General features: G+C 45.1%; 1 protein-coding gene across 1 annotated transcript in view; it reads right to left on the reverse strand.

Moving 5' to 3' along the window:
* Positions 1–10,173: 10,173 nt before the first annotated feature.
* Positions 10,174–21,634, reverse strand: part of SGPP2 (sphingosine-1-phosphate phosphatase 2) — a 542,910-nt gene continuing 531,449 nt past the window's right edge. Inside the window, exon 5 of the mRNA XM_086943879.1 lies at positions 10,174–15,206. Within this exon, the coding sequence (XP_086800005.1) occupies positions 14,670–15,206 (537 nt within the window). The 3' untranslated portion in view covers positions 10,174–14,669. The remainder of the gene's footprint in view (positions 15,207–21,634) is intronic.

Raw genomic sequence — 21,634 nt, forward strand, 5'->3', positions numbered from 1 at the left:
ACAGCACTGAGAAGAGACAGACGCGATGGATCTCTAAGGATTGTCCTAAAATCCTAACTGAAGAATAACGAATGAGAGACCACCTCCAGGTCAGGGTAATATCAAGCATCCCCACATTTAAACTGGTTCAATTTATTTATCTACACAGACTACATCTGACCTCTATCAAGTTACATAGGATTAACGCGTAACACCTACCAGACTGCCTGCGCTGCTTAGAAAGAGGCACCGGGTTCCTGCCCATGACAAGATCCTGCCCATTTCTACATGCATTCTGAATGCAATTATTGCCCCTGCTGCTCCCTATAACGGGGCAGCCATGCCCATAATTTGAAACAATGTTAATTAGGAATCATTTCCAAACCCAAAATGGGCAAGCTGCAATATAAATTCGGCTTCTGTGAATGGTTTTAACAAAAAGGCACATAGTCATTCAATGGATTAGGCCCAGGAAACCAGAACTAGAGATGTGGGTGGGGGTGGGGGACAGGGTGAGAGGTAGTGGAAGAGAGTCTCATTAAGCTCACCAGGAAGGACAACATCTTAGCCAAGCATCTAGTTGAGTGGGCCATGATGATTCTGGAACTTATACGCCCCCAAAGTCTGGCCTCCGTGAAAAAGCAATGACTGGGAGGTATAAGAGATGGTGGACTCACCTATTTGGGGCAAAGGAAGTGAAGTAGTGGCACAACAATAGTGTAAAGTAGGCTAGAGGCATGGGGCAGCAGCTAGATTGAGATTAACTCTGGGGCAAGAGGGAGTGTGAAATTAGATGGGCAAAGAAAGGGGCCAGAAGAATGGGAGGAAATCGAATTGGGGAACTAGCAATTCCGAGGCATGGACTGAATTAGCGGGTCCATGGGGGGACGCCATATTTGTGCAACTTTACATTTCACTTAATGATGAAGGAAGGGTCCAAAGTGGCATGCGAGGGAATTAGCTTGAAGTGTCTGAATGAGCCTCGAAATGTGTTTCTGGACTTTACGTCAAAGCCTACCAGAAAGCACAGTTGTCTGGTTGCACAGTTATATTGGGAACATGCTGAAAGCTGTCCTAGGAATGCATTCCATCTATGGTTTTTGCCTTTGTCACTCAAATTAGTCTGCTTTCTGTGCCCTGGCTTTATTTGTTTTAGCTTGTTCACCTGGTTTTTTGCCCCTCCCATGGAGTGTAGCCTTTTAAACGCCTCTCTGATTGGCTCCTTCTATTCTTCCATGACTGCTTGCTTTTTGAGAACTCTTTTCTTTTTGCCTAAAGCACTATGATAATGCATGTTTTTTTAAATACAGATGTCCCCAATTTGATCTTCACCCACCCCTATCCCAGCCCCAAAGTCGTTCTCCATCACAGTGTGATCCTGTGCCCCGATCCAAATCCCTGGTGCTTTCTTTCATGTGCTATTGTTTTTTTAATTTTGTATATGGTGAGAATTTGCTGCATAGGCATTCGAGTGATTTAGATTGAGCACTAGTTACATTACATAATGTCAATTTTTTTTAGGTACGAGGAGATTAAGTGTTGCGCCCAGAATCGCAGGATGTTGAGCTGACATGGGCCTCAAACATGGTTCCCCAGTTCCAAAGTCGGCAGCCCTGACCATAAAGTCACATCTTCTGCTCCCCCCAGGCTGGTGCCGGGCTATCTGTTGTGAAGAGGTGCATTTGTTCACGTGTTGAGAACTCAGAGAGATACAGAGCTGGCTTTCTTCTGGCTGCTTGCCCTCCCCTACTGTGGTTGATGGCTGCAGATGTCCTCTGGGAAGACATTTCTCAGGCTCTTAGCTGATGTTCATGCTGTTGTGAGGGGGTGGGGCCAATATACTTTTCAGTAGGAGGCAGAAGCAGCAGTACACAAGGAAGGTCAGGGAATTGAATGATATAAGGGATAAAGTATAATCTGTTGTACATTATAAGGATATTGCATGTCACCGAGGAGTTCCATAACCATATAGAGGAATGAAGCCATAGGCCGAGTTCCTTTATAAGGTTATGGACCTCCAAGGTGACTTGCAATGTCCTTATCATGTACGCCAGGGGGTACTTTATCCCATATAATACATGGACACACCTTCACCTTTGCCACAAACCACTTAAAACCTTGGTGCGTAGCTCTTTCACATGAAAGAGCAAGCCTGTTTGCTAACATCAAGAATAAAAATAAAACCTCTGGTGCAAAACTAAACATAATACTGTTAATTTGTTGCACACAGACATTAGAAACAGATCAACAGAAGTATTTTTTTAAGCGAATTCTATCTTGGAATGTGTAGATAAATGCAGAAAGATTCTAGCTTTTCTCTAACTACCTAGAGCAGAAGAAAGAAAAGCTACATTGATTTAAACAGCTGCTTCAATTATGCATTGTGACCTTGGATGCTGGCAGCAGGCACTGTGACATCAGAACTCGACTGTAATTTAGCCTTATAGCCCATTGCTGAAGGATATACTGGTTGTTAAAGGCACTAAACTTGAGGGGGAAGACCTTTAACAGTCATTATATATGTTGAGGCAGAAGGGCTATAAGGCTATTGGAACATTTCACCAACTAAGGGTAGTGTGTTCTAAATTAAAAAGGTAGAAGCATGCAGACCAACATCAGAATGTTGAAGCCTTGAGCATATACCATCCCTTCTGAGCCTGGGGCTACTCCCTTGTCTTCAATGGAGCTCTCAACATTCTGGGTGCATCACAAGTTGCCGATTATAAACAAATTAGAGATTGGCATTTATAGACGGATTACAGAATCCCAAGTATTATACATGCTTCGCACCCCAAACTTCTGGCTTCGTGTAGTTTTCGAATCCTTCTGTTTTTGTACCAGTGTATACTTAATATTTTGCTCAGATGTACAAGCGGAGAAGAGTTATGCCTACTGGCTTTGCTGAAAGATATTGCCACAGCTTGCCCAGGGTTTCTGTGGTTAGCAGAGGAACATGTTACAAATCAGATCTTTTTAAATCAAACCCTCTACATGTGATATGCAACGTGTTTTTTTGTCATGCTAGATAACATGGATCAGTCACTCCCTCTTAAACGTACATCAGTGCCCCCCTTTGCTCTGTTTATTACATTTGGCGTTGGTCCAATTTGGTTGCTACCCCAGATTTGGCTCACCTGGATTGTTGCTAACAGAACACAAAGCTTTTCCTTAATGCTAAAGGTATGACTTTGATAAGATTACTCGTCTTTCTCCCCTGAGGCGGAAGCCGGGGGCATCTTGTACCTATCCCTTATCTTTTGCGACCACTGCCGATTATTGGCGACATTTGCATTAGTATTTTAAAAATTGTATATATTTTATCTGGAGCATTTTGAATTGTGTAAAATTGTGTTTTCTGCTCACTTGACTGATCCCAACGAGACTACTTCGTTCTGGGCTTAGGCACACGGCTCTCACCCCCGGTGCAGCCGATTGCAGCGCTGACGCCGGCTGGTGGAACGCTAAGCCGCCATCTTGGGGGGAGGCAGGGTAGCGCTCCAGCTCTTGGACGCCTCCCACCCTCCTCCAGAATGGATAAAAAAAGGGGTCTTTCCGTTTGCGCCGAAGGCGCGCCGAAGGCGCGCCAAAGGCGCGCCTGGGGCAAGCCCGTCCACGCCTGGCCCGCGCCTAGTGCCGGTCCCCCTGACACTCGACCCATGAACATTTTTTTGGACTAATACTCAGCTCCTTCAACTCAGACAAGGCATCTGCTCCCCAGATGTCTGCTGTTGTCCATCTACTTTAGAGGCCCTCCCTTACAATTGTTCCTTGTGTAAGTTCGCCATTGCTCCCTATCGGAATCAGTGCCCTCCCTCATCGAAGGCCATTAAACCCCAGATTCCCCCCAGATTAAAGGCGGCCCTAGTCAACTGTCGATCCCTGCCGTGCCATGCCAATGAGATATGGCTATCCATTGATAGGCAGGATTGGGATATCCTATTTCTTACTGAAACGTGGCTTAAAGATACCTCCAAACCTGATATACACCTAGCCACTCCCTCCGGCTACCGATTGGTGGGTATCAATCGTGACAATAACAAAACTGGAGGTGGCCTTGCTGTTATTTTAAAATCTCATCTTAAACTGACCACTAAGAAGCTCACTAATCTAGGGCTTATTGAAGCTATGTATTTTACGATCTTGGACTCAGCTACTATTATCTTAGCTGGTATCCTGGTTTATAATCCCCCCACTGCCTCCGCTTCTTCACTTACTACCCTGCTACAAACAATAGCCGATCTCTCCTTAAAACACGCTTATTTTACGGTGTTAGGAGATTTTAACTTACATGTTGACAACCCTTCCTGCCCTAAGGCGTCTCTTCTAATTGATACCTTGCAAGGTTTAACCCTGTACCAATTGGTTAATGGCCCGACACATATAGCTGGTCATACCCTTGACCTTATATTTACGAATCACCCTGGTGTCATTTCGCTCCCTGCATTGCCCCTTACCTGGTCTGACCATTTTCTCCTTCCTTTTGAAATTACTATTCCCTCCCTTCCTTCCCCTTCCTCCTTGAATAGAGAGAGTGGACGTAAATGGCCTAATGTTACCTGTGCCACCATGGACCCCTATTTTTCTTATCAGTTCAATTCTTCCTTAGATCTTAATGAGGAAGTTGCTAGATATAATTCGGCTCTTACCACTGCACTTGATGCTATTTCCCCCCTTGCCCCTATCACTTCTGCCAGATCCCGACCCTCTGCTCCTTGGTTTTCTCCCGCGTTGCGGGAGGAAAAGAGTCGATGCAAACAACTCGAACGCAAATGGCGGCAGTCCTACGATCCTGAGTCTAAATCATTATATAAGTCGGCCTTGAATAAATTCCAAAAGCTAAAACGGTCTACGATGAGAGGTTATTTTTCACAGTTAATTAATAAGGCTGAGAATTCCACCAAAACCCTCTTCAAGATAGTGAAGGATTTTGTGAATCCTCCTGCTCTGAAGGCCCAGAGCTCCCCCAGTCAGACCCTGTGCAATGGGCTCTCTGACTTTTTTCAAGATAAAATCATTAAGCTATCCTCCTCATTTACATCATTTTTGTCCCCCTCTATGACCACTGAGCTTGACACTCAGAAATGCTCATTTAATTTCTTTGAAGAGCTTATGCCTGATACAGCCGCGAAATTACTGTGTCAGGTTACGTCAGGGTCACCATTGGATCCAGTCCCCGCTAAAGTGATGGGAAATCTTGCTCCGATCTTAACCAGCCCTCTCCTTTCCATATGGAACTCCTCTTTAACCAGAGGTCAGTTCCCCTCATTATGGAAACAGGCCATGCTGGTCCCCATTCTAAAAAAACGGATGCTGATCCCTCACAATTCTCCAACTACCGCCCGATATCCCTCCTTCCCAAACCCTCAAAGATTCTGGAAAAGGTAGTTCAGAGGCAATTGTCCCACTATCTAGAAACAAACCAGCTTCTGCATGACTCCCAGTCCGGCTTTAGAACCGGCTTTAGCACAGAGACTGCTCTGCTAGAGGTATCAGAGACAATTCGAGAGTGTGTGGACAGGGGAGAGGAGGCAATGTTGGTCCTCCTCGACCTGTCCGCTGCTTTCGATACGGTGTCCCATGATATACTACTGGATTGTCTGCAGCAGCTGGGTATTGGAGGCACTGTACTGACCTGGATCAGTTTGTTCCTTACAGGGAGGACGCAGAGGGTACTTCTTCTGCCCTTTGAATCAGAAGATAAACCTCTCCTGTGTGGAGTACCTCAGGGCTCAGCCTTGAGCCCTCTTTTGTTCAATGTTTATTTAGGCCCTCTTGCCAGAGTGGTTGAGTCGTGGGGGGTCAGGGTGGTCTCCTATGCTGATGATACGCAGCTTATCTTTTCTTTTAGAGACCACTCTGACTCCCACTTCTCTAACTTCTGTAACTGCCTTGGCACATCTGTTCTTGGATGGCTGCCAACCATCTGGTCCTGAACACTGAAATAACGGAGGTCCTATTCTTTAACCAAAAAACTGTCCCTCCTACCACCCTTTGGTGGCCGGCCGTTCTGAATCCTCCTCCAATCCCAGTCCAGTCAGCCCGCAACTTGGGTTTCCACTTTGACAGCATCTTGTCTTGTAAAGCCCAGATCAACAAAGTTACATCTGCCTGCTTTGGCAAACTGCGCATGATCAGGAAGATCTGCCCCTCTCTCCCTCTGGACTCCCGTAAGACTGTTGTCCATGCCCTGATCACGTCGCATTTAGACTATGCCAATAGTCTCTATGTAGGCGCCCCCCTCTACCTCATTGAAAGGTTACAAGTTGTTCAAAATGCAGCCGCCAGACTAATCGGAAATATTCCTTTCCGCCACTCTGTTGCGGCTTATCGGAAAGAACTGCACTGGCTTCCCATCTCCAGACGTATCCAGTTCAAAGTCTTGATCCTTGCCTTCCGTGCCATTAATGGCTCTGGCCCGGCTTACCGGAGTACTAGACTCAAATTGTCTCGATCTGTTAGAGCATTAAGATCCAACAGCCTACGCCTCCTGGTGGTACCCAGATTTCGCCGCGCCAGGAGCGGTGGCAGAAAGTTTGGAGTGGCTGCTGCCAAATTTTGGAACAGCCTCCCACTGGATCTCAGGTTTATTGATTCAGAGCAAGTGTTCCGCCGTAAACTTAAGACCTGGCTGTTCACTCTCCCTTAAAATTTGTCTCTCCCTCTAGTCAACATGCACCGTTTAGCGCTCCATCTGACTGATAAGTATTCTGTAGCGCCGGGACACCCCCTTCGGGGGTAGCTGGGCGCTCTATAAGCTTCTTAAATAAATAAATAAATAATAAATAAATTAAATAAATGACTTGAACAAACATTGTGTTGTGTGCTATTATTTATTCTATTTATGTAAAGTAAAAAGTATGTTACTCGAGCACCAGGATGGGGTTTGTGTAGAACCAACAGCACTTTAAATAAAACCTCAAAATTCAAATCGATGTTGCACGACATTTATTTTCCATTTTGTCGCCTACATATTTTACGCAATTTTTTCTCAATGGGAAGTACCACTTAATATATTTCTAAGCTGGCAATATCTAATTGAATCGATTTTTGAGTGACATGCTTGCTTGAATCATTGTTTCCTTCTTCTCGTGTAAGTGTGTAATAAGTAGCACAACGTTGGTCAATAACATCTTTTGTTTCAACACAAAGTGCTTTTCCGAGAGTTCCTTTCCTTTGTGGCATTGGTTATATTTGATAGTAAGTGACATTCAGGGATTGTGTAATGTTTCCTTTAAATAAGGTCGGTGGGTCCATTGTTGCAAGCCGCTGCCTCTCCTGTGTGAGGACACATAAGAATGCTCTTCCAAACCTCATCCTTTTAGACAGAAATTAATGAGGATAATATTTACATGGAACATGAAGAGAATTTTGTTTTAACTAATGTGTGTGTTTGGAAAGTGAAGCTGATGGTAATTAATTCACCAAATCATTGTCTGACAGTGCAGACCTGGACAGGAAAGACAATATGCTATTCATTATAATGCTATGTATTCGCACATAATCTAATGGCATATCTGTTGTTCTCTGAACAATAGGACAAGTCTTATCTGAGAGAAAATAATGTGTTATAATGGTCTTATGCTGTTTAAAGCAGACAGGCCCTCTGTTCTGAGATCATAATATGATCTTTTGTTTTTTATTTTAGTCTCTGCTGCACAGACCAGGAACATAATGGCACACATGCATTTTAGAAGTATTACATTTAGAGTATTTTGATAGTAAATATAATGTCATGTACTCCATTTGTGCTAACAGCTCTGAGTTTTAACGGCGCGTGTATGCCTGCCTTTGCTTTCATGCCTCACCTAAGACCGCGCGTGCGCTGTCGTTTGCAAGATTTATTGTATACAACAAGGGGCTTGGAGCCCACCAATTGCTTACCATTTGTTGGCCTAATCGTCACTCTTATTTGCGGCTTCCTCAGTGGCCAGCATGTGCCAACTTCATGTCCTCTTTTTTCATCTGGACCGTGGACTAACTACTGATTGCATCATCTTGATTAGTGTCCTTCCGCTGCTCTGTGGTTGAGGTATTTCTTTTTTTTTTAATGTATTCTTCCCTTGTCACCCTTGTTATATCTTCTTCCCCCGTCGTCCTTGTAGTGTTGCTTTCCCCCAAATTGACGTCCTGCCCCATCCCACCCTGGTTATCTGTATTACTTCTCCTTTACACCCCTTGTCGGTGTTGGTTCTTCCCTTCCCATACCCTCTTGTCGGTCTTGCTTTTTCCCCACCCAACCCCGCCCCAGCCCACAAGATATTCCATGTTGCGTCGTCCCTCCCACCCCTCGCCCTCCCATTCTCTGTGCTGCCTCCTGCCCTCCAGAAAAAAAAGCACTAGGACGTGGCCAGCTCCCACGTTATAGCACTTTTTTTTTTTAACATCCTGTTTCCAGTTACCTCCAACCCTCCCGCCTGATGTTGGTGTTGCTCTGGCGCTCTAAAGAGGTGCTGGTGTATGGTTTTCTCTTGCAGGGTGCTAGACAGAGTTTCATGTCCAAGGAAAATATAAAATAAATGTTGTTATATTTGGCATATATTTACTTGTTCCAATGCCTTTTAGTTATATTCATATTTCACCTTTAGTTTCGTGTTTATTTTTTTTAAAACCTTTATTTTTGATTTTGATATTGCAACGCGGAAGAAACAATCCCCTCCCCAAACTTGGCATTGATCATAGTTTCGTGTTTATTAATCTTCTTGAAACATTTATTGTAGAGTTTACGGTCAAGTGTGATTAGATTCTGTGCCTGTGACCACTGAGACTGGTAAAACTTTAGCTGAAATAATGGAATTTGGATTCTACCGTTACCTACGTTGCCAAACTTTGCTGCGCTCTGTTTCAAAATAGTCCTTCAGTCATCAACTCATAATACAGTGCTGCTTCTCAACAGTCCCCCAAAAGTTATATTGAAACAGTATTTGTTGTAACTTTTCATACTGAAACAGAAGTGAACTCTTTGGGTTGAATCTAACAGAGTGCACAAAAGATCTATTCATGCAATGGCAGGAGGAAGGACTACCAATTTCTAATATGTCTATTATCCTAATTAGATGAAGCCTTGCAGTGTTCATCAAGAATAAATAGATGAAAATGTTCTGTTCTTTGGGGGATTTACTGTTGGTATGCAATTCCTTCGTTTTGAATTGCTGGAGGTTGGCCTCAGTTAATTATAATTTGTATGCCATTAATCCATTTCAAGTTGGTGGGTTCCTTCAGCTTGAACCCAGTTCATTTGACAAAAGATTGGTTATCTTTTTGTTCAGCCTACAATAGAGTGCATCACCAATGGGTAGAGTGCAACTAATAATGGTGGTTTAGGCCTAACATCAGATCTCTTTGTGGGCACTCACCCTACCACCCCTTTAACATGGGGAAGAACGAGAGACTCCTAGGCTCCCCTCACACAATCCCTGGATTGCATCATGAAGTACTGCATCATGTGAATTAATAGTTTGCATCTTTTCCAAATATCAACATTTTTGGTGATGGAGAGGCCTTTTACAATCTGGCGACCTTGTGTGGTGTTGAGGTTTCTGACAAAATGTAAGGCTTTGGGGATCAGGTGCATCTTCTCAATGAATGGCGATGTCATGGGATCATGCAGCTCAGCTCAAAAAGGTGCCCTTGGGGGATGGAAAATGGGTTCCCTCAACATGACATTTTACATTGGTGAGGTGGGAGTCACTACAAAGGGGCAGGTTCAGGTGAGGCCTTTTAAAAGAGCGCAGCCATATGTGGTGTAGCCTGACACAACATGGTGGCCACATATGTTGTTTTGAAATCCCACAAAATGTCAGCTTGTATGTTGTAGCTCACCACTAAGTTTTGAATTTGGGTGTAAAGCGTTTATAAAAGAGAAACCTTACGTGGCATCCTACAAAACAGAGTACCCCATTGAGTACGACTCATTACAAAATGTTCATTTCGGAACAGGGTAAGGAATTCCCATAATGGCTACATCCAACAGTAAAAGGACCTGGTCTGGAAGAGGTGTGGACCAAAGGAAGGGAGTCATCAGGGATGGTTGGGATCAGTTACAGACAAGGAGAAGCACGGTCACCTTGCACTTTTGTTGCTGTTTACTTTAGGAATAATATTTTACACAATCACTACCATCCTATTCTCAAATAGATCTATCTTTTTATAGTGTTATCTTATAGTGAAAGCACAAGATGCTTTGCCAGCAAGAAATGAGCATGAAACAAAATATATATATTTATTTGAATGCATGAATACATATTTTCCCACTGTACAAGATGTACAATTTTTCTGAAATATACCAAAAAGTGGATATTGACTATAATACAGTTGTTCAGTTTACCATTGTAGCTTCATCACCTTAAGCAAAGCAATATTTACTAAGTAAAGTAAATATGGTTCAGCAAAATCAGACAAACATCCTTTATGAGAATAGTTATGTATATGCATATCAAGTTAACAACAGACTCTCTCCATATTTAACATTTCTTATAATTCACTATCACTCAGCCTATCCAAGTTTGACATACATCTTTGCCAAAAATGCAGTAAGTCCAGACATTAGCCTTTCACATCAATCCAATTAATCGACAGCAATATTATAAATATTCCAAAGCAGTGACATGCATTGCAACAGAGCAATTATAGATGTATGTACTTGGAATTTAGTGCATAAAATAGTGCCATTACACGTTTTGGAAAAACCGTGCTTTGACAAGCCAGAACATGATATCAAATGTGATATTATTTCAATAAATTATGACGGATGTCCTGTAACAAAAATGGTTTCTTAATTCACTGTATAACATATTATAAAATAAAAACAGGTAGCAATCTGCTACTGTACTATCTACTCTCCTGAGTTTCTGGCCACATTAATAAATCACTTAAACTTGAATTTCATGTTATTAAATTGGCATTAGTATGGTTTATTCTATCACCACAATTCTCAACTCATTTTTATTTGACAGACAATAAATAAATGGATATTTGTTGCAATTCTAATATAAAGACTACAATACATACAAATTAATTCTTCGAGAATGACATTGCAAAACGTATTTCGTGCTGTACATTTATTTCACATTTATTACTTAGCAGCAGAAACAAAAGTGCCTGATTTTGTTATTTAATGGTAAAAAATAAACCATGCTAAATTTGTTTTATGGTTTCTACTCATTTGCTTCAAGGAATGTCTTTAAAACAAAGCCGGCCCTGGGATTAAATTAATAATCCACATACTTTTTAACTGTGAACATCTTTTTATGCTAAAGACTTGTGTCCACCACAACACCTTCAATTGTGTCCTACAGAATCCTTGTAAAGTGTATTCACAGATTCATAATACTTTAAATGAAAAAAATATTTTGATTCAGTGTTAATTATTCAGAATTTAAAAGCTACTTATTCAATGAAAAACTTTTTGCAAAAACAATGCTTAGTAAAAACGGAATGATGAAGCTTGTATCATGTGTACTAACAAACCATTTGCCCAGAATCATTTTACCCATTTTCAAACCAATCATCTTAAGGCTTCAATAGTTTATTGTTTCGGCCTTTTGGAAGCCTGTACACATTCATTATGCATCTCTTCCTTGGATATAATCTAGTAATATATCCCACAACTGTTTATTTGCAAGTTTATGAATAGTTTCCTGAATATACTTCTATCAAGAATGGTTTGTGAATACTGTATTTACATTGGATACTGATCAGTGAGCTTGCAAATATTTTTTTTAATCCCTTCGCCCCTACCTAAGTAAATGTAGTGGCTTCAGTTCATACGTAGGTCCAACTGAAATCAAACACATGTTCCCTTTTCTTCTATCAGAGAGGAGACCACCATTGATATGCTCCTTCAAATGAAAACCTTTTAATTGTGGCAAATATTTATTATCCAAAAGTTATTATTGAACTGGAGTGTTACTTTTCAGAATACAAAAGGTTAATCTCATTTGCTTTGTCTTTGCAGTTTTATTTACTGATCTAATTCTTTGAGAGAGAGGGTTTATTCTGACCAATGGTGCAACAAAATGTCTACTGGACTAGACACTATAGGGCTATAAGCAGATCAAACCAGTTCGCATGGGTAGTGGTGTGCACAGTAACTGTTCCTGTCAAGTAGCACTAATGCTTATTGTAGGTAGTTGTTCTATATAAAGCAATGGGATTGTTTCAGAGAAGATATGGGAAAGGATAAACTAAATATCACTATGTAAAGAAACCCATTAAGTGATCAAAGAATGGCTTTACAGAATGTGAGCTTTAAAGAGCACCCTTCATAGCAATAAAGCCAAAGATGAAGAAAAGTGATATCATGCCAGTGACACAAATAATTAATTTATTGCAATAGAGGTGCAACTGGATACCAACGTGGTGTGAGAGAACAATGCCACATTTCTATATTATAATTGTTTTTTATATAATGCAGTTCTAGATGGGGTTTGAAAAAAATAGGGATTCAGACACTACTAGAAAGTTGTAGACAATCTGAGTTATGTAATATTCAAGATGATTTACCAGATTGATTTAAACCAATAGCAGACTAGTATATTCTTGCTTAGTTTACAGTCACTGCTACTTCTAGTGCTATGACAGGGTGAAGAAGGGTCCTTTTTGAACTATCTCTCTTCTGATATTATTCTGGGCCTAGATCAAAGGTGAGACTGAAATACAAAAGGTGCCTATTGGAAAGAGATAAATGAAGTCTAAAAATGTGCAAGAGGTTAAGACAGCAGCAGGGGCTATGGTTGGTTTCTAGTAGACTACCTAATCACATATCATATATTTACAGGATTTTATGTACACTGCAGTTCGGCTCTACTTAGTCCCTGGTTGACAAAACCTAAGAGATACAAAATTCACACGTGCTTAAGGTGTAGGAGAGAATCTCAGGCAGGCACTGGTGATCCGGACTGTAATTATGAGAATCTACAGTACACTGAAGTAAGTGATCATTTTCTTACAAATTGTTAATCACGAGCAAGCACATAATCTAGCTAAGCACCAACCAACAATGTCAACAAACTATATCCAGGCAACATGGGTATGGGAAACATGTTTACAAAACATGTGGCAGTTAAAGAACTGGAAAGTATACTGTGGTCCATGTAAATCAACATTATACAAGATTGGTTCCGCAGGGTGAATCCATTCTAAGTTTAACTGCTTATCATGTAAAAACATTGTACACAAATTTGTCACATGGATAATGTGAAAATCTGGCAAGAACCCAGCTCTACTGGACACACCTTGTAAACCCCCAACACAAGCCATGTTCAGTTTCATGAGTAAGGGTGTGCTTGAGTTGAAGAGTTACTACTTAATGATGTGAGGGGAATACCTTCTACTTGGCATCCCAGTTGTATAGCAAACATCAAGAATGGCGTGGCAACTGACCACCTTTGATTATAAGGCAGCTGGCTCCCTAGGTGTATGGGCAATAGAGAAGATCTAAAACTCACTGGGCGTTTCAACATCGGCCATTCCAATCACACAGAAAGATTAAGAATAGTTGTTAATTATTTTTAATAAATGTGTGGCTCTCTAATGGACTGGGAGGGTAAAACCAGAATTCAGTTCATGTTCTTGTTAATAGTAGAGTTGACCTTATATTTACTACACGGAATTCCCATAGTAGTGTTTGAAAGTTGCACTGTGTATCATATCCAGTAGGCACCTTTGAGCGTGAGCAGATGGCTCTGAAGAATTACTTTTAATGTTGCAGTCAGCTGCAATGTAATGGTAGCTAAAGATATTCTCCAACAGAAATAAAGTGTAAAGAGCTGAAACACTTTCCTGGATGAAATTCAATATATCTGCACCAATGTGCACATAAATTGTAGAAAAACTAATGTAGTCAAATCTAACAGTGCACTTTGGTTCTATTGTAACACATTTATACCAAATCCTGAGCATCTTTAAATAAAAATCCATGTACCCAAAGAGTTGACCAGTGCTGGTATCCTCTTGCATGCAACCCCCCTAAGATACCATGGTGCCACCTGTGGAGGACTACATTTCAGATCATTGTACAGGGACTAGCCAAAGATGTATAAAAACTCCATGTAGCACAACAGCACAAAAAAAGACATTTTAAAAAAAAGTCTTCAAAGTTCTTTACCACCTTAGATAAATCAAGATCTGACTTTGTAAATGTCTATAATTTTCTATATTTTTTAACTCGATGAGCAAGGACTGTTACTTATCAATATATCAAGTTAGCAATCATACTTTGATGGATTCAATTTACAAAACATGTCGATGTTTTAGCTTCATTTAACAGTTATGTGTTTTCCCCAATTTTTTATTTCTGGACTAGTTGTAATTTGTTTTTTATTGGTACCAGGTTCTTCACCTTTTCTTTGAGGAAAGGTGAGGCCCTGGGAAAAAAAGCAGATGCCACGCTTTTTCATGTTTCTACCTCCATGGACACTGCCCTGATTAGTCAAAATTGGACTCTGCACATCAGATCAATCAGGCTGATGCCAATAATATCTCTGATCAATGACAAATCAGCACAGTGGTTTCCTTCTACCTGCTAAAATGGGATCTATAAGTTGAAAGAATTCATAAAAATCCAATGTACTTCACAGGATCTCCAGTAGCAAACTAATATTCTAATTATATTAATTTAACATAAATATATCCTTCACTGGTGACTGGAAAGATGGTATGGTTACGTGTCCCAGAACAGCAATCTGCCAAATTTATATTCCAAAAAAATGGTAAACCAACGGCACAACTCTAATAGCAGCAATGCCAATTGAGGAATATGTTACAAACTTGTAGGGCACTTCAATTTCCAGCTGCTGCCTGGCTTCTGGGTCTGTGACAGAAGCTTTGTACCAGAAACACAGAACGTGGAGTGAGATGGTTTTTACAACTTGCCGTGTGAGGATTAGAACACAGAGACCCACTAGGAACCTTACTGTTACTATCGCTAGCATTGTGATAGAAGAAGAGCTGAGTGGAAGCGATCCAAAGGGTCCATAGTCATTTGCGTGTTGGTGATTCATCCAGAATCCAATGTTCGATCCAGTGAAGACTCCCATTATGATTGTTGTGTCCGCTCTAGTCGGGCTGTAATGATCAAGTTTGGGATAGTTGTAACACATGACAAACGCCAACACAGTAACTAATAGTGGGCTGAATGGGGTTTCCAGGAGGATGTGGTCCATTATGTCCCAGAGGGGATAGGTGAGGGCCACAAAACCGGCAGAGACCAGTGCACCAACGATTACATCCTGCAGAGGAAGAAATAAGATAACGAGTTACAAGGTATTCATGTTCATATGCAATGTAACACGGTCACCCTTATACAATCCCTAAGAATTAGCATTCTCGCACCCTTCCATAAATACTCTGTGCTCTGCAACTGTCTCAAAGAACTTCCAATCTTACAACCAGCCACAGAACCACTCATACTCTCCCACTCAACATGAAATCCAAACCTATCCTACAGCCTTTTGCTCCTGAATCCTTAACGAAAAATGGACGGCCATCTATGTTCCAAGTCATTCCTCATATTCTAAATGTGTCCATACTTGTAACGGGGGGGGTTACAAAAGGGGGTGGTGATGGACGGAGCATCTGAATCAATCAAACACTCACACCCAGTCAAAAGATCTGGGTTTAATCCATCACCATTCTTTAGCCCACTCTGCCACTCCAGTTCAGACATGGCTATATGCAAATCAGTCTGACCTGCGCAGAGCAGAGCGCAGATGGCGTAAGAACTACTGCATGTTAGAACGCACCAAATATAACGCTACTAAAAAAAAATACCATGAACATATTAAGTTGGCGAAAAAAACCTATTACTGTAAGGCAGTGGAGGCTGCAAATAACAAACAGAAAGCCATCTTCAACATTGTTAGGGGATTTAACAAACCTGACTTCCTAACACAAGAAATCCCCCCTCAGAGACTCTGTGCGAGGCCATCGCCGAGTACTTTGAAGCTAAAGTACAGGGCCTGACTAAGGATTTCGTAATCCCCAGCCTGACCAGTGATGAAGTTAACGAAAAGGAGAGATTGGTAGAGAAACAATTGGCGAGCTTCCAACCCGTCAGCTTAGAGGAATCTCGGCGGACTATACTCCGCACCAAATCTGGTTCTCCATTTGACCCCTGCCCTATTAAACTCCTGCACCTTATTGTGGAGGTTGCCAACCCTGTCATTAATGACATTGTAAATAGTTCCCTGGCCACAGCCAATGTCCCCTCAGAGTGGAAAATTTCAGCAGTGAGACCCCTTCAAAAAAAACAGCTCCCTGATCCCAAAACACATTATCTAATCTGCGTCCCATTTCTTTACTTCCTGCTCTATGCAAAATCACAGAATCCATGGTCAATCAACAACTGACCAGGTTCTTAGAAGAGAGTGAAGCATGGCACCCCAACCAGGCAGGTTTTAGAGCACAGCACTCAACGGAGTCTGCTCTCCTGCATACTGCAGATACCATCCGTACAGCCCTAGACCAAGAGAAGAAGGCCGTCCTGATTCTATTAGACCTATCGGCGGCCTTCGATACGGTCTCACATATCATTCTGATAGACCGTCTGAAATCCTTTGGCATCACTGGCGTGGTACTTGAATGGCTCAAGAACTTCCTGAGTGGAAGAAGACAGGTAGTGACGCTAGGAGAATTTCAATCTGGGGAGAAAAGACTCACGACAGGAGTACCTCAGGGCTCTAGTCTTAGCCCGACATTGTTTAATGTCTACACTGCACCCCTAATCAGCTTGATTGCTTCGTTTGGCATAGAAGCAATAGCCTATGCCGACGACACGCAACTGATCCTGACCATGGACAAAGACAACCAGGACTGGGAAGAGAAACTCAAGGGCTGCCTTACGGCGACCTTTGAATGGATGCAAACTAATCATTTGAAATGTAACACCGGGAAGACGGAGATAATACCGATGGGCCCAAACAATGAATTTATACCCAGACTGTGGTGGCCTGAGAAAGCAGAAATTCCACCTAATACTGCTATCACGGCCCGCAATCTGGGAGTGACCTTTGATAGGAATTTGTCCTTTAAACAGCAGGCACTGAAAGTGGCAGGTACGTGCTTTGGTGTTATAAAGAGTCTGAGAAAGTTCTTCGATCTCCTTCCTTTGGAGGCCAGGAAAACAGTAGTGGTCGCACTGGTTACATTTTTTTTTTTTAAATATATTTTTATTGCAGGAATTAGTAAATCGTTACAGTATCGACCAGCTTTGTATCGTAGGCAGTATCAAACAGTATGAAACCCATTGGCCCCCCACCTTCAATCCCGAACACAGCCATCCGGCCCACAACCCTGGGGTCGGGCGGCGAAATACAGAGGGGGATCCGTAGGATGCTTGAGCTGGTCCGGATGATACACTGTCCGTCATCTGCTTTTCTAAACAAGCCTATAAACCCAAAAGAAAAGGAAAGAAAACCCCCACCCACAAAGAACTACTAAGCAAAGAAACCCCACCCCATCCCACCACCAGCGCTAGGGAGCCACCTATATAGGATCTGCCTTGGGACCCACGGGGAAAGCAATAGGACCATCAGTACAATCGTTTACTGGGACTCGGGGCGAGTCGCTTCTTCACTTTCCGAGTCGCTGGGGGCACAATAATCCCTGAGGGCTTGAACCAACATCTCCCATTCCAACGCGGCCTCCTGCGCCTTCTCATTACGCTGCCTCCAAGCTAGTTGATATCTCAGCGCGCTCTCCCCCGCCGCTCATTTCAAAAGCTCACTGTGCCATCTGCTGCCTGCCGGACCAACCCGTGCCTTCCAGTTCCTGGTCATCTCTCGCTTAGCCAGGAGGAGCCCTAGGTCGATAAATTTACTAGAAATTTTATTTCTGGGGGTATGGGGGAACCAGTGCAGGAGCCCCACCGCCGCATCGAATGACAAGGCTCTCCCCGTCACCTCCTCCAAGGTCGTCTCTACTTCCCGCCAGTAAGATGACAGACCTGGACAGGCCCATAACATATGTAGGAGGTCCGCTTCCGGAGCCGGACACCTAGGGCATGCCGCCGAATTCGTGGCAAAATATCGCCGGATTTTCACCGGGGTTAGGTACGCTCTATGGAGAACGTAATAGTGTACCAGCTGGAAACGGGCGTTGCGAGTGCCCTTCCAGGCTCGTCTCACCAACTGGGACCAAGTCGTCTCTGGGATCTCCCTACCAATGTCCCCCTCCCAGCGGTTTCTGAGAGTGGTGAGAGGAGCTAACCCTTCGTTGATCAACCTGCCGTAGAGGCAAGTGACCGCCTTCACCGTGCCCGCCGACATCATCACGTACTGGCACACCTGAGATAAGGGGGGTTCCTCCTGCCCGTTCTTCCAGTGCGCCTGGATCGCTCTCATAATGGCCGAGTGTAGCAGAAAGTCACCACGGGGGATCTCGAAGCGGTCAATAAGATCTTGAAAGGACAAGAGCGCTCCGTCCTCGTATAAATCCCCAACCAGCTGTAAACCGGCATCCTCCCAGGCCGCCAAGCGCGACCAATCCCCGCCATGGGGGAGGGCCGTCAACATCCCCAACGGTATTTCAGGTGCGTACGGGATCCTCAATTGGCCCCGGGCGTGGGCCCGGTTCCAACACAGGCGGATAGTCCGCTCCTCCATCGACAAGTCCCGAAGGGCCAGTCGTTGTCGCAGCGCTATAAAGGATAGAACATGCCTGGCCATGCCCGTTCCCCTCCCGTCTTCCAGGCCCCGGAATTCCCTGGCGACCTCCTGGGTGAAGGTCTGGAGCTGCGCCGCCAGATAATACTTTTCAAAGTCCGGCACCGCGAGCCCCCCCTCGTCTTTCGGTCTCATCAGGGTCTTGAGGGCCACCCGCCGGCGGCCCGATCCCCAGAGGAATCCGACCACCATGGAGCGGAGCAGTTGAAACGTGGCCGGTGGGACCCAGATCGGTAGAGTCCGGAAATAGTACAATAGCCGGGGAAGCGCCACCATTTTAAGCAGGGCGATCCGTCCCGCCACCGAAAGCGGCAGCGTGGCCCAAAAGGCCATGCAACCTCGGAGTGCCCGGATGCTGCGGGCAATGTTCCCATCTAGGAGGTCAGGTTGGTCGTGATAAACAAACACCCCGAGGTACTTAAAGCAGTCGGGTTCCCACCTAATCTCCCTACTGAGGGCAGGGGCGGGAGTGCCCCTGCGTACCGGAAAAAGACAGGTCTTGGGCCAATTCACACGGAGACCCGAGACCTCCCCGAACTCTGTAAGCGCCTCCGCCGCTCCACGTAAAGCGTCGATCAGGTCCTCCAGGAAGAGCAACAGGTCGTCCGCATATAGTGAAACATAATGCAGGCCCGCAGGCGTCCACAAGCCCGTATAATGGGCTCCCGATCGAAGGTGCAGCGCGAGTGGCTCCACCGCCAGCGCAAAGAGAAGTGGGGACAGTGAACACCCCTGCCGCGTGCCTCGCTCTACCGGATACCGCGAGGAGACCAGCGGACCCGCCCGGACCCTGGCCGACGCGGAGGCATATAGAACCGTGGTCCACCTGACAAAGCCCTCCCCGAGGCCGAATCTCCGCAGTACCGTGCAGAGGTAGTCCCACTCCAGGCTATCAAAAGCCTTCTCTAAGTCCACCGACAGGACGACCGGGGATGGGGCATCCGCGAATGGTTCCCCTAGCAAACGGAATAACCTGCGGATATTCATAGTCGTGTTCCGTCGTGGGATGAAACCAGCTTGGTCCACATGTACTAGGGAACTCATGTGTCCCAGCAGCCTCGAGGCCAGGATGCTGCTCAATATTTTATAGTCCACCGTCAGCATCGATAGAGGACGGTAAGACCCCGGGTCGGACGAGTCGCGGCCTGGCTTCAGGAGAGGAACCACCAACGCCTCACACATCGAGCTCGGGAGTCGCCCCAGCCTCCTCGCCTCCCTGTAGACCACCAATAGCCGAGGGGCTAGGAGGTCAGCGTAAGCTGCATAAAACTCCACCGGCAGGCCATCTAGGCCCGGGGTCTTGTTTCTCGCCATCCGTTTGATGGCCCCACGGATCTCTCCCAGCTCAATGTCGGATCCCAGGGCTTTCGCCACCTCCTGCTCCACCGTGCGGAGCTCCAGTGGACGTAAATAATCCTCAAGTCGGTCAGGGTCTCGTGCGGAGCGACTACGGTATAAACATTCGTAATAATGCCGGAAGCAGCTAAGAATCTCCGGTTGGGTGTGCACCTCGGTGCCGTCCGCCTGTCGCATACTTGTCATCGAGTGGGATTGGTGCGTAGGGTTCGCCAACCACGCCAACAACGCGCTCGATCTGTCCCCCTCTGCTATGGAACGGACCGTGTAGGCCTTATAGTCAAAACAGCGGAGCCGTTCAACCTCTGCCGCCACCTTTTCCCTCGCCTCCACCGTTGGTACTTGCAATTCCGGGTGCCCGGGGCGCCGAAGTTCAAGCTCGCGGAGTTTCCGATCCGCTGCATCTAAGTCAGCCAGGATAACCCGCCTCATGCCCACCTTTTTAGAGATACAGTAACCCCTCACCACTACCTTAAAAGCATCCCACTCTAACGCTCTGGTACTCGCGGTGCCGCCGTTGGACGCAAAAAATTCCACCACCTTGTCCCCCAGGTCCGCCCTGAAAACACTGTCCTCAAGGGTTTCGGGTTGCAGCTTCCAGGTGGGCACCGCCGGTCTCCCGGGGAACCAGCGAAGGTCCAGCAGGAGGGGGTTATGGTCCGAGATGGTCCTGGATAGGTACTCGGATCGGAGCGCCGCCGAGACCAGTTCGGGCGACCCCAGAAAGCCATCTAGTCTGACATGTAACTCATGAAGGCTCGAGAAATATGAATAATCTCGAGCTGCGGGGTGGTGCGCTCTCCAGATGTCCGTCAAACCCCAGCGAGTCTGCCAATCCTGACGACCCTTAGCTGTGCGACGAACCAGAGAATCGGGAAGCGGTGGATGCGAGCGATCAATGTCTACGTCCACTACGGAATTGAAGTCTCCGCCAAGCAGAAGGGGCCCGGAGAAGAAGTGGGCCAACGAGCCCGATAACCTGGAAAGGAAGGCAGTCTGGTCCATGTTAGGAGCATACACACAGCAAACGTTCAAGTCCCTCCCTCCCAGTGTTCCCGAGATGGCCACGTAACGCCCCTCCGGATCTACCACTGTTCTCGTGATCTGGAAGGGGACCCCCGCCCTGATCCATATTAGCGCCCCTCTGGCATAAGCGGAGTACGAGGTGGAAAAGACCTGCCCCCGCCATCTACGCTGTAGCGCCGCCCCTTCCGCCTTGTTCAGATGAGTTTCCTGCAGCAGCGCCATTTGCACCCCCCTACGCACTAAATAAGCGTGGACCTTGTGGCGCCTGGACATAGTATGAAGCCCCCTTACGTTCCAAGTGACACATTTCAAGTTAGCAACATCAGCCATTGTCCCATAATGTTCTCGCACAGTCTCCCCATCCGGGTCCCCACAAAAAAAAGACATCATTCTTCCCAGCACTGATGGCGGCCATTTCCCCCAACCAAAACCAAACCACCCAAGAACGAACCAAACCCACACCCACCCACCCCAGAACAGGACCCAAACTATACCATCTAGATCCCATCCAAACCTCGCCTTCCATCAACCCAATAACCCCAACTAATCCCACGGTCGCCACCGTGGGAAGGCCTTAAGGGCCAGGTGCGGGCTGGGCGGAGGCAGTGGGCCCT

The sequence above is a fragment of the Lissotriton vulgaris genome, chromosome 11, assembly GCF_964263255.1.
Source record: "Lissotriton vulgaris chromosome 11, aLisVul1.2, whole genome shotgun sequence".
In the NCBI taxonomy this organism is placed as follows: Eukaryota; Metazoa; Chordata; class Amphibia; order Caudata; family Salamandridae; genus Lissotriton; species Lissotriton vulgaris.